This window comes from Marmota marmota, unplaced genomic scaffold (genome assembly GCF_001458135.2).
Source record: "Marmota marmota marmota unplaced genomic scaffold, marMar, whole genome shotgun sequence".
Lineage (NCBI taxonomy): Eukaryota > Metazoa > Chordata > Mammalia > Rodentia > Sciuridae > Marmota > Marmota marmota.
The window spans coordinates 8,309,879-8,322,397 of NW_026000068.1; the positions used below are offsets into that span (position 1 = coordinate 8,309,879).

The following is a 12,519-nucleotide window of genomic DNA, read 5'->3' on the forward strand; positions in this document are numbered from 1 at the left end:
AGAGCTTGTTATTAGGTTTGGGAAAGTTTACCTTTGTTCCATTCTTTGCCTGTGAGTTGCTGCTGCAGCCACCCATTTGTGCTTCTTATTTTTCAGGGGCTGATGTACACGCCCGGGACAGCCGCCGTGGGATGTCACCCCAGGAGTGGGCTGCTTACACAGGCAGGGTGGAGGCCGTCCGACTCATGCAGAGGCTGCTGGAGCGACCCTGCCCTGAACAGTTTGGGGAGAAGTACAGGCCAGAGTTGCCGCTGACCCCGGAGGCGCTTCTGAAGCCTGCAGCCTCCAAAAACTGCTTGCAGAGGCTCGCTGAATTCGTGCGGTCCGCACTGACCTCGCGCTCAGGCCGGGGCCTGGAGGATGGGGGCGTCCTTGACCACATGGTCAGGATGACCACAAGCCTTTATAGTCCCGCTGTGGCCATCGTCTGCCAAACTGTGTGCCCTGAGGACCCTCCCTGTGTTGGAAAAAGGCGGCTGGCAGTGCAGGAAATCCTGGCTGCTAAGGGGGACCAGGGCACCCTTGCCCAAGAGAGGGACGAGGCAGAAGGCGCTGAACAGCAATTTCGGACTTCTGAGGTGGTGGGGGGCTCCGGAGAGGAGGCTCCAAGACTCAGTCCCCCGTCTCCCTACCTGCCAGGGGCCCAGGGGTCAGCCTCTGCCCGGCGGAAGGCCAGCCTCCTGCCCCTGCAGCTCCTGCGCCGGAGCAGTGTGCGGCCGGGTGTGGTGGTCCCCAGGGTCCGCATCAGCAAGGCGCCTGCGCCCACCTTCCAGCCAGAGCGCATAGGCCGCAAGGGCAGCGCCAAGGACAGCACCCACCTGCAGATCCCCAAGTGGCGGTACAAGGAGGCCAAGGAAGAAAAGAAGAAGGCAGAAGAGGCCGAGAGGAAGCGCCAGGAGGAAGCGCAGAAGGAAAAGCGGGCGCCACGCTGGAGGAAAAGGACGTGAAGGGGTTGGAGGGCCTGTCTGCGGCCAGCGCTGCACTGCGGGGGCGCAGAGCCCCAGCGGGAGAAGGGCGGGGGCGCGACCTTGGAAAAGGTGGAGAAGCACAGGGGAGGCTGCCCCCGCTGGGCGCTCAGAGGTGCGCCAGGCTCCTGCAGTGCGCTCCTCCAGCGCTGCGCCGCCTTCTGGGATCCCAGGAAGTGGTCAAGTGTTCCCAAGAGGGAGCTGGGAACAGCACGTATTGATTTGCCTAACCCTCCTTCCTCTAGCAATCAATACACCTAGCGGGCAACACACCTAATGTCTCCCTTTAGAGAACCTCGATTAAGAATTTTTAAAAACCAATTTATGAAAGGGTGGGTTTTTTTTTTTTTTGCATAATTTTGTACTTTTAATCATCATTTACCAATCTGCAGCATTTTACAGGTGATGGGACTGTTTGTATCTAAGGCAGTTTTATGTATGAGTCTGAAGACCCCTGGTTTAAAATACTGTATCTAGCAATAAACATTTGTGAGAGCTGTATGAATTCACACAATTCAGCGGATTCTCCCTCTTTTTGCCATTGGTTTTGGCTTTGCTTTTCCATCTCATTGTGGGTGCGCTTTGGCACTAGATTTTCCTATTTGATTAATTGATGCTGAATATTTGTTTTTATTGGATGGAGGCATTGACTTTTACAGCAAAATGATCAAATGAAATAGTTCAGATTTCAGTGTCTTATTTTAAAACTCTCTTGTTCATACAGTTATAATAATGAAAATCATTGTCGAATTATTAGGAAACAATGCATTAACTGCATTTCTTGCTAGACTCATTTTAAACAGGGGCTTTGGATAAACTGCCTAGGAAATCTTTTATTGGAAATAAGAGAAAAATTGTCTTTTAATAAGTGGGGTGAGCTTAGCAAATGATTACTGGAAATACAAAATTAAGTCATACGTGCTCTTAGATAAGTCAAATCTGTATATCCTTAAAATGTAAAAATGCAGGAAAGATAGGATCCCAGAGGAATGGAACTGCTGAAGGGGGCAGGAGGGTGATTTTTAGGAACAGGAGGCTAGAACTGAGTTTTAAGCAAGCTTGTTTTGGGCAAATTTCTAGGAGTATTTGGCATTTTCAGGGCAGCCCTCTCATCCAGGCTCAAGTGGAGTTTACTTTTATTTCTCCTTTGATGATTGTCCCTGATCTTCAGCACGTCCTTATGCCAACTGTGTAAGATGTCCAGGATGTGGGGACTTTGGCAGGACGCAGATGTGAGTTGCCTGGGCCCTGAGCTCTCAGGGGGAGTTTTCTGTTTATGCTTTTATCTCCAAAGACTGAGAAATTCTTACTGGATCTTAGAGTGTCTGTTACACATGCACTTTATTTAAATATTTAATTGAAATACTGGGAACCATGGATTTAAAAACTATCATAGACTGTTTGGAAGCTCTTTACTATAACCCTGGATACATGCTATCTGTCTCGTGATGCAGGCAGTGAGTGGCTCTGGGTTCTCCTTGTGGCTTCCCATCAGCACCTTCGGGATGTTGAGCAATCAGGGATCTCACGCTAGCCCTTCCTCACTTATCAGATCATAAGGCTGTGTCCAGGCTGATGGAGAGACTGGTGAGATAAAAATACCGTGTTTCAGAATCAGATTTTAGCATGTTTCTCCTTAATCCCAGAAAGACATCAAGATGAATGCCACAGAATCCTGGACCCACCTTTAGAACTACGCATATTAGTTGGTTGTGGAGCACCCCTGTGGCTTGGAAGTTGGATTTGACCACATCTCCTTGACCTCAGTTATCTTTGGAGGTTGTCTTTTCTGGGTCCCTGGCATTGTGGCATCTCCATGCCATGTCTATGGAATCCACAGCTTCACCTAGCTTGCCACAAGCTCCTCCCTCATCAGCTGAGCGCCCAGCCAGGCAGTGCCAAATGGCCTCTAATCCGTGGCTTTCAACACTGGGTGCCCTGAGGACCACCAGGCAGTTTGTCAACATTTCCTGCCTTTACCCCTACTGCAGAGGCTGGCACTGTGTTGGTCTGGGGGAGAAGAACCCCAGTGTTTGAGTTCCCAGGAGAGTACACTGCAGCTTGTGTTGAGAACTGCAGCTTCTCCTCTCACTTGGGGGTTGCTCTTCCTGGACACCCATCCTGAGCTCCCACAGAAGGCTCTAACTTTGTAAGAATGTCAAATTATCTTTGGAACAGCCAGTGTTAGGCAGTGTCTGTTCTGGCTGATTCGGCATCTGCCTGCCACTGCATTGCCAAGTAGTCCTGCTTCTAACCACCGTGGGACCTGTGCACTGGGAATGGTATGGAGCCCCGCACCCCGTCAAGCCGTGTCTCTGCTCTACCTGATCAGAAGTGCACATTCCTGGTCCCACCGGCCCCCTACCTCACACGACCCATTGTCAGTGTCCAGTGATGGGTGGACTGTCAACAGCGAGACAGGTGGTCTCTTCAGTTTCTGTTCTGGGGCCTCCTCTCCTGTTTGTGCCAGCCTTGACCAGCTGCACAGGACGCACCTGACCAGCATGGGGCTTGGCCAGCAAGACTGCTGGTGTCCACAGGACAGCTCCAGAGATACATGTGTTTAGAAAGTCTACCAGGCCAGCAAACTGGGGTCAGCCCAGCAGTTTCTTTGGCAGACTTGAAGGTGAACCCACCACGTTCCCTGTTCCATGGGAGTGGCCATGACCTGGTGGGCTTCGTGAAGTAAGAATGACAGATGCGTGGGGGAGCTGACTGGCAGGAGGGGAGCTGAGGTGTACCCCCAGACAGAAGAACTTGTCTGTGAAGCCCAAAGGACTCAAGTGCAGGAAGTGTCCGTGCAGAGCCTGGTGCAAACTCTCACCAGTCCCTCTCTCCAGAATCAAATCACTGTGGGCTGCCTGGGGAGGCCCTCTCTGGGGTGTCCTTGGGTGGGGTCCAGGTGGCTTCTGGACCAGGTGCCCAGCACTTGTCACTGTGGCTGTGTGGAAGCATATTTGCCGGCAGAGTTTTCCTTCAAGGACAATGTCTCTCCCCTCTTTCCTCTCTCTAAGGAGGAGGCTTTTGCTCTCGTTTTCTCGGCCTCTTTGGAGTGGGCTACAGGACAGCCAGTGGACACTGTGCCCAGGCTTGGGCAGGCGGTGCAGGAGGTCAGGAAGAGAAGTCTGGATGCTTCTCAGCAGGTGGCCTTTGGAGTCTCTCAATTTGGGGATCTGTGGGAGCACAAGGACAGATATCCTCAAGTGGGACCCTTCTGCCCAGGCTTGAAAGTGTCACTGCGAGAAGGGTGGGGGAGGCAGGTGGGGGCAGCAGCTGGGCTGGTGATTAGCTCCACCGAGAGAGTGAGTAAGCTGGGTCACCTTGAGGAGGCTTGTGGGGCTCAGTGAGCCAGTCCCTTCTTAGGCAACATTGTTAGGGTGACCTTCTCTGGGTATGGGATTCGCAGAGAAGACATGATCGTCTGGTCCCTGAGGCGGAGAGAAACCGCCCCTGGTCTCCCTGACAGTCCAGCTGGCGTCATTTGTGTGTGTTTTTACTGCTTTGAACAGCGGCACCTCGTCACTGAGGCTCCGCCCTCCATTTATCATCAGGTGCTGATGGGCGAGGACCCACCACAGTGTCCCCTCCAGCTTCCACACTCCTTCCCTGAAGTCCTCTTTACCTTCTCTTTAGCTCCCCTTCCTTTTCTTTCTTGGCCTGTTTTCTTCTCCCAGTTTGGTTAAACTCCTTGCTCATCTTTGGCACCAGCTGTCCTGAAGTCTAAAAAAAATCAGAACAGGGGTTCCTGAGACGCATTATGGTGGCCCTGCTGCACTGTCAGGTCAGGACCTCTGAGTTCCCAAGAATGAGTGAGCAGCAGACCCCGCCACTCCTGTGCTGGGCTCCCGCCTCAGCACCCAACCCCTCCCGCTTTTAGGAAGGGTGGCCTGGTCTGCTCTCCTGACATGGGACAGCACAGAAGGCGCAGGCTTGGGGCCTCTGCTTGCACCCAGGGTGTTTATTAACTGTAAATAGCGAATTTCAAGTTGACAGGTATCTTCTCAGGGATTTATATATAAATATAGTTAGGAGAACGGTGAAGTATATTTTAATACATTTTAGAGCTTGAGTAAATTATGATTAAACTGGACAGAAGAAATATTTCGAAAACATTGTTAATGCTGCTGATTTTAAGTGAGGTTTCTGGAACTTACCCCTCGGCAGAGATTTCCTTGGTTACTGGAGATTGGGGGACCCTGGCAGAGGAATTGGCTGTGGGGTGGCTGTGAAGTCGCTTCTGTGTGAGAAGAGGTGGCTACTTGACAACGCTGATGGGCCCTTCATGACTTCTACCTCTAGAGCTGGCTACGCCAGGTCTGACGCTGCAGATACAGAGTGATGCTGATGCGGTTTTTCCATTTGCTGTGTGCTTAAGCGTCCCGCAGTCGGCCCAGCACCAGCCTACCAAGAAGGAGCAGGGAGAGTCGGAGCTGCTCCTCTCTGCTGGCTGTAGAGAAGTGCCCACGTCACATCATGGACATCCTGGGAATCACGGACATCATGGTGCAGCCTCTCGGGCTACCCTAGCAGATTCCCAGCAGCGCTAGATACCTCAGAATTGCAAGGCCATCACCACCTCCACTTTGGGCACTCCTGAGATGACAGCTCATTCCGTGGCTCAGGAGAGTTTGTGACATGGGCTGGAAAATGGGATTTGTGATGCCTCTGTCCGTTCCTTCCCAGCTGTCAGCAGGAACCAGACCTCTGGAGTAGAGGCTGCTGTGGGTGAGACAGAGGCCCAGAAGGGGCCCAGATCTCAGGCCCGAAATGATGGAAAGACTACCGTCTCAGACAGTTGGGAAGCCACAGGACTCCCAAGTTCCATGAAGAAATGGCTCCTGGAGAGTAAAGGAGTGAGCCCAAAGCAGGAGAGGGTAGGAAGTGCCCTGCACGCTCCCCCTGTCCACACTACCTAAAGCCAGAAGACCCTTTTTGTATAATTTGCCTTGACCTAAGTTTGCCCTGGGGAGTGGGTTACACCCTGATGCGAGTCTCCAGGTGTACTACAGGGTCGGGCTGGCTCCTTGTTAACACTACGCTTGCTTCCCACTCGGGTCAGAGTGGTCAGGCACTACTGTGCACTCCCAGCACAGTTGGTCTGTTATGTGATGAAGTGCTTTTTCTTTACAGTACTTGGGAAGTCACCTATCTTCCACGTGTTTGCTCAGGGTCTCGGTCTAGCACAGGGGGTAGCTGTTTGAATTCTGGACCCTGCTACCTCGTTCTTGGTTTGCTGCCCACCAGAAGCACACAAGCCCCCCACTTTGAGCCAGGCAGCCACCTGGAGGGCCTCCGTCTTCTAGGGAAAGAAAGGATGGAACATTGATCCTGTTCTTATTAAGATTCATAGGAAACAGAAAGTATCGATCGCGATAGATCCTTACAACAAGCCAGTCACGGTTATTGAGACACGTGGAACTGTCACAGCGGATGACATTAGCCACAAAGAACTTAGAACAAACCTAGTTCTTCCTAAAATGCTGATTGTTCAAGTTCCCACCTCTGGACGCATTTAGAACTTGTTTTATGCACCTATATAATAACTCTTGAGTCAGCGAGTCATTTCTGTGCCCTTGGGTTCACATTTCTTCATTAAGATTTTAAATAAGTGGCTAAAAAATGCCTCTGATTTTTTTTTTTTCAATTTAAAGAAACGGGAGAAAACAAAACAAAACAACTACCTGCATTGATTGGACTGATTTTCAAGGACATTGAATGCCAGTGCTCACACTCAGTTTCCTCACTCTGTCTGCAATAAGACTTCTGTGCGAAGTGCACCCCTGTTGTGTGCCAGCAAGCACAGTGTGTGATAGGTGACTGTGTGCAGAGGTGACCAGGCACACACACGTGCACGCACACCAGGTACACACAGATGACCTCAAGGGAGACCAGATTGCCTGGAAAGGTGACAGTGGCTCCCAGGGAGTGTCTAGGTGACCCACTTGGTCAGAAGAATCATAAACCTGAGGGCTCCCTGGGAGTCCAGGTAACGCGTCTCTTTTTGAAAGATGACCCAGGCAGTTTGAACAGAGCCACTTTGGCTGGGTCTGTGAGATCTCTCTGCCTTGATCAAGGCACCTGACCATCCATTACGAGTTCTAGAAGCTGGTTTGGAACCATATAACTATGGTTACACTCAATGGGAACCAAGTGCATGATACCACACTCCCAGGAATGGTACCCAGCAATCCCAGGAACCCTCGGTGGATTCAGACTCTTGGTTTGAATCAGATTCTTCATTCAAATGAAGTGTTAGAGCTAATCTTACTGGGATTTTCTTTGCTCAGATGACAGATGGCGTTTACTGGATGTCCCAGGATCTGTGTTTTTAAGCAATGCTGTCTTTGTGATAGGTTAGGAATGGAACAGACTTTTGCACAGGGTGCTGGGTTTCAAATTTTGTCATTTTGGTATAAACGGGTCTTAGAACCTGTTTTCTGAATGTAAAGCTATTTTGTTTATCATTTCTATAAACCCAGACTTGATACTGTAAAGCTATTGAATATGGATATAATTATATACATTTCAGAGTGTTTTATTTTAAGGTGAGAGTTTTGTTACAGTTTATAAGAGATATTTTCCTATTTAGATCTCAGGGCTCTCTTGGGACCTTCAGATAAATGTGACCCCCCTCCCCAGCAGCTTCAATTATTGATATTCAAAAGGTTCATGATTTTTAAGTTAAATGTGATATTTTCAGCAGAAAGAATGTTTTTTCCTTTTTAACTTATGACAAATTCTATTGAATATTTTAAGTCTAGGAAAAAGATGTGGTAGTGTAAAAACATGGGGAAATTGTGGCAAAAGAATTAACATCACTTGCAAAATAAACATTCTCATGTGACATTTGAATAAACTTGTGTGTATAAATTACAAAAGAAATATATATGGTATATTTCAGGTGATATTTTAATTGAATCAGATTTGTACTTTCTTATTTCCACACTCTTTCACTTATTTTTTCCAAGGTAAGTATTTAAAATATGTCAATTCCCCATGAATACTTTCTCATACAGTGAAATGATGGAGAATTGAGATGGTATTTCTCAGACGCTCCCATAGGCAGGAATTCACATCACACACAGAAGCAAAATAGAGCTTCCTTTTACCTAAATGGTATGCTGGATGTGTTTTGGGGGACCTTTTAAAATAATTTAAAAAGTATTTTATTAACTTTTTTTTAAGAGAGAGAGAAAATTTTAATATTTATTTTTTAGTTCTCGGCGGACACAAGATCTTTGTTTGTATGTGGTGCTGAGGATTGAACCCAGGCCACACGCATGCCAGGCGAGTGCGCTACCACTTGAGCCACATCCCCAGCCCAAACTTTTTGGGGAGTGGGTACCAGGGATTGAATCCAGGGGTGCTTAACAACTGATCCACAGCCCCAGCCTTTTTTATATTTTATTTAGAGACAGGGTTTTGTAGAGTTGCTTAGGGCTTTGCTAAATTACTGAGGCTGGCTTTGAACTTGTGATGCTCCTGCTTCAGCCTCCGAAGCTACTGGGATTACAGGCATCCACCAACATGCCTGGCCTTTTATCTACTTTTTTTTTTTTTCAATAATTTTACTAAACCCAGGGATGCTTTACCACTGAGTTATATCCCTGCTCCTTTTTACTTTTTTTTATTTTGAGACAGGATTGCACTAAGTTGCTTAGCTGCTGAGGCCGGACTCAAACTCGCAATCCTCCTGCTGTAGCCTCACAGGTCCCTGGGATTATAGGCATGTGCCACCACGCCCAGCTGGAACCAAGTTTTTAATGTGCTCTTCCCGCTCTTGTATAAACAAGATCCCACTGGACGAGCAGTTTTGTTCACTCTCTGTATTTTGGGAGAACATTTACATCCCTTTCATTCAATTTCCGCATAGTATTCCCCAGGAGAGGTGAAACATAAATGTTCTTGGTTTTTACCGTTTATAAATAAGGAAGGTCCCCGTACCTATTTATTTGTACACACAAATGAGTGTTTTTAAAAGAGCAGAGTGTAGAAGCAAAATTTGCCTGGTAAAGGAATTATGCATGTTAAATTCCATAGTGATGTTACATGGCTCTTTGCACAGGCTCGGCCTTGCACTCAGCCACCAGCAGGGGGCGAGAGGGCCTCCCCCTTGCAGCACTAAGTTTGCAAATCCAGTGGTGAATTAAGGCATCTCATTGCCTTAATTTTCATTTCCCCAGTTATTGGTGAGGTTGAGTATCTTTGCATGTTTCTCCAACAATTTTTATTTTCTGTTTCATAAATTCCTTATTTACATTTGTTCTTCATTTTTAATTTTTTAAAAATTTTACAGTTTAGCATCATTTTTGGTGATTTTTTAAGGTTTGCTATGTATTGGGGGAATTGAACCCAGGGGTTAATTCCCACCTGTTGTATGCATTTCCCTCATTTACCACTCATTCTTATGATACCTTTTGTATGTAAGATTGATTTAAATCAAATTTGTCAAGCTTTTTTTATATTTACATTTTGTGTTTCTCTAAGAAGGCCCTTTCTACCCCAAGTCAGCAGTTTAATTTTTCTATAGTTTCTTCTAATGATTTATAGGCATGTAGTTTTTTTCTTTTTAGCTCAAAGAATTAAACATACTTCATCATTTAGGTTAATTTTTAAATTTTTTGTTTTAATTAGTTGTATATGACAGTAGAATGCATTTATGCACTTTGATATATCATACATAAATGGGGTATAATTTCTCACTTTTCTGATTGTGCATGCTGTAGAATCACATCAGTCATGCAGTCATGTGTATATATACAGTAATAATGTCTGTTGCATTCTACTATCTTTTCTATTCCACACCCCCTCCCCTCCCTTCATTCCTCTCTACCTAAAGTCACTCTATTCTTCTCTAGTGCCCCCCCGACCTTATTGTGAATTAGTTTATTTTTGATGGGACTTGAAATAATTAGTTCCTATTTACTTGGGAGTTTTGCTCTGATCTTAAGAAGTCTAAAGTCCAACTCATTAAACATCATAATACTACATGATTTTTAAGGAAGGACCCAAATAGGTGATTTCCTCTTTGACTTTAAACAAAACTTTGTCCTAGGGTAGAATCGTAATTGGAGGTAATTGGTGTTTGCTTATGAAATAGTCAATGATGTATTTGGTGGGTGGAAATACTAAATGAGAAGTTAACAGACGAGGAATGGACCTTGTAAAGCAGCCTGAGAACTGGGATATGAAAAGTGAGAGGGGGAGGCGGGGGAGGAAGATGGTGGTCTTGTCTCTGGTTTCTGGCTGGATACTTGGGGGCCTGGAAGCACTAAGCTCCCCGCTGCAAGCTGGGAGTGAGGTGGGTAGACATAGGCCAGCACTTCCCTGGGGGTTCACCCTGACCAGTGGCCTTGGGAGGAGTGTGTGTGCCTGCCGAGTGTGGTCAGGAATGTCTGTGGAGGCTTCTGCATGCAGGCGCCCTTGCCCCTGGTTCACCACAGAGCTTCTGTGGCCACTGGCTTGCAGGTCATGCCTGCTGTGTGCCTGGGTGAGGACTGGGCAGGTTTCCAGCCAGGGCCATGAAAGGCAGTCCTGAGCCTCCAGTCTGCCCACAGCTGTCAGTGCAAATTGCTCAGGTAGATCGCCAGCTTGCAGCCGGCGGCTCCGTGACCCTGGGGGTCACTGCCCCTGCAGCAGGGTTGGCCAGATGGGTCTCTGTGCAGTGTGGAGAGTGCCCAGAGGGCCACGGGCAGGGCAGACACCCCTGCCCACCCACCCATGCTGCATGCTGCTTGTTGCCCTACTGTGTTCAACTCTGCATTGCTCTCTAAAAATTAACAGAAACTGAACAAAAGTGGAATGTTTTCCTAGCTAGAAAAAAATATGTGAATAAAACTCAAGTCCACCTTGATATTTCAGAAGCGTGATTTAAAAAAAAACAAGAATATCAAGAAATTAGCTGCAAGGAGATGACTTTACCTTGTCTTTACCTCCTACTAAGACAGAAGCCTGGTCAGTGTCACAGCTGGGTGAGAGTCTGGATAGGGACTGGGTTCACAGACCATGGTGAGTAAGCCATTTCCCTATAGTGGAAAGGGGACTGTCCTCATTTCCAGGACAAAGGAGTCCATCAGGGAAGCCACTCAACAGCCTGGGCTCACTATGGCCAATCTGGATCCTGCAAAGGGATCTGCTCTGGACACCTGCTACCTTTCTTCCCCACGATGCAGCCCTGACCTGTCACAGCCTTGGGTGACCAAGTGCAGGTGCCGATGAGAGGCCCTTCCTGTCCCCATCCTACCGGCATGGCCTCCCCGTGCATGATGCATTCTCCTCCCTTGAATCAGATGCAGTGTCTTCTTGGGGTGACAGGAATAGGTCAGAGGCGGGAAATGCCACACCTGTCCTCTTCCTATCCCTGGCTCTATAGGTGCTGGGTCTGAATGCCCCATCCTCATACTGAGCCCTGAGAGCAGGACTCCACTCGCTGTCCCAGTCCTGGACTCAGGACTAGGAGGCCCTTGAGACACTGTGGCAACCTCCGCATTCTTCCGGATTAATCCTCCATTACCCGAACCAGTGGTCTTCAAACGGTGATCCCAGCAGTGTCAACACACCCAGAAAACTGTCAGAAATGTGTGTTCTTGGGCCCCACCTGGATCCCTTGGGTTGCTACAGCAAATCACCACAACTTGGATGACTTGTAACAACAGAAATGTATTTTCTCACTGTTCTGGAGGCCAGAAGTTCAACGAACCACATTCCCTCAGAAGCCCTTGGGGAGGGTCCCTTCTTGCCTCTGCCAGCTTAAATGGCTGCTCATGATCCTTAGCCTTCCTTCGCCTGTGGCCAGGTTGCTCCCATGTGTTCCTGTCACCTGTGTCTGAATTTCCCTTTTCTAGTCATTGGATTAGCATCACCCTACCTGAGTGGGATCGTGTTTTAACCATATTACATGTTTTAGGTCCCTATTTCCAAATAAGCTCACATGGGTACCAGGGGTTAGGACTTGAATGAAATTTGTGGGGACACCACCACCCCAGGATACTGACTCAGAGCCTGGAGGTCTCTTGTCCCCTTCATGCCCAGTGGATGCGAATCTGAGTGCCTTCCTTGCCTGGACTAATTCTCATCCACCTGTGGGTGAGGGAGGGATTCCTACCTGGGTTGTGAGTGGAGCACACAGCACTGGACAGATGACAGCAGCAGATAGAACCACAAATGCTCACAGTCTGGGCGAGAAAGACCCTGCAGGCCACAATGGACCACATGAGGAGCCAGTGGCAGAGGGCATGCCAGGAGGTGGGCACCCCCTAGTTTCTGCAAGAAGATGTGACTGGCATTTTGGGAAATTGCAGGGATTAGCAGGCCCTGTGTCTGGTCATGGGACAGGAAGACTGCTGCTATTTGTCCACAAGCTGAGTGGGGGATGGAACTTGTGGTTGGACCATAACGGTCTCTCCTGGTTCTACCAGCTGTCAAGGAGGCACGCGATGTTAACTTTAGGTTCAGGTCTTACACCATATTAATTGGTAAAATGTACCTCAAATCCTTCACCTGTCATTGGCTGCCATCCGGGTCCGAGCTCCGGTCCTCCCAGGCAGAAAACCAT

At 48.2% G+C, this 12,519-nt stretch overlaps 1 protein-coding gene across 12 annotated transcripts in view; it reads left to right on the forward strand.

Moving 5' to 3' along the window:
- Ankrd33b (ankyrin repeat domain 33B) overlaps window positions 1-7,809 on the forward strand; it is a 76,153-nt gene extending 68,344 nt beyond the window's left edge. For all 12 annotated transcript variants that reach the window (XM_048814001.1, XM_048813991.1, XM_048814002.1 and 9 more), the window contains one exon: window positions 97-7,809. In XM_048814001.1, coding sequence (XP_048669958.1) covers window positions 97-947 — 851 coding nt within the window. In that variant the 3' untranslated portion in view covers window positions 948-7,809. The remainder of the gene's footprint in view (window positions 1-96) is intronic.
- Window positions 7,810-12,519: the final 4,710 nt, after the last annotated feature.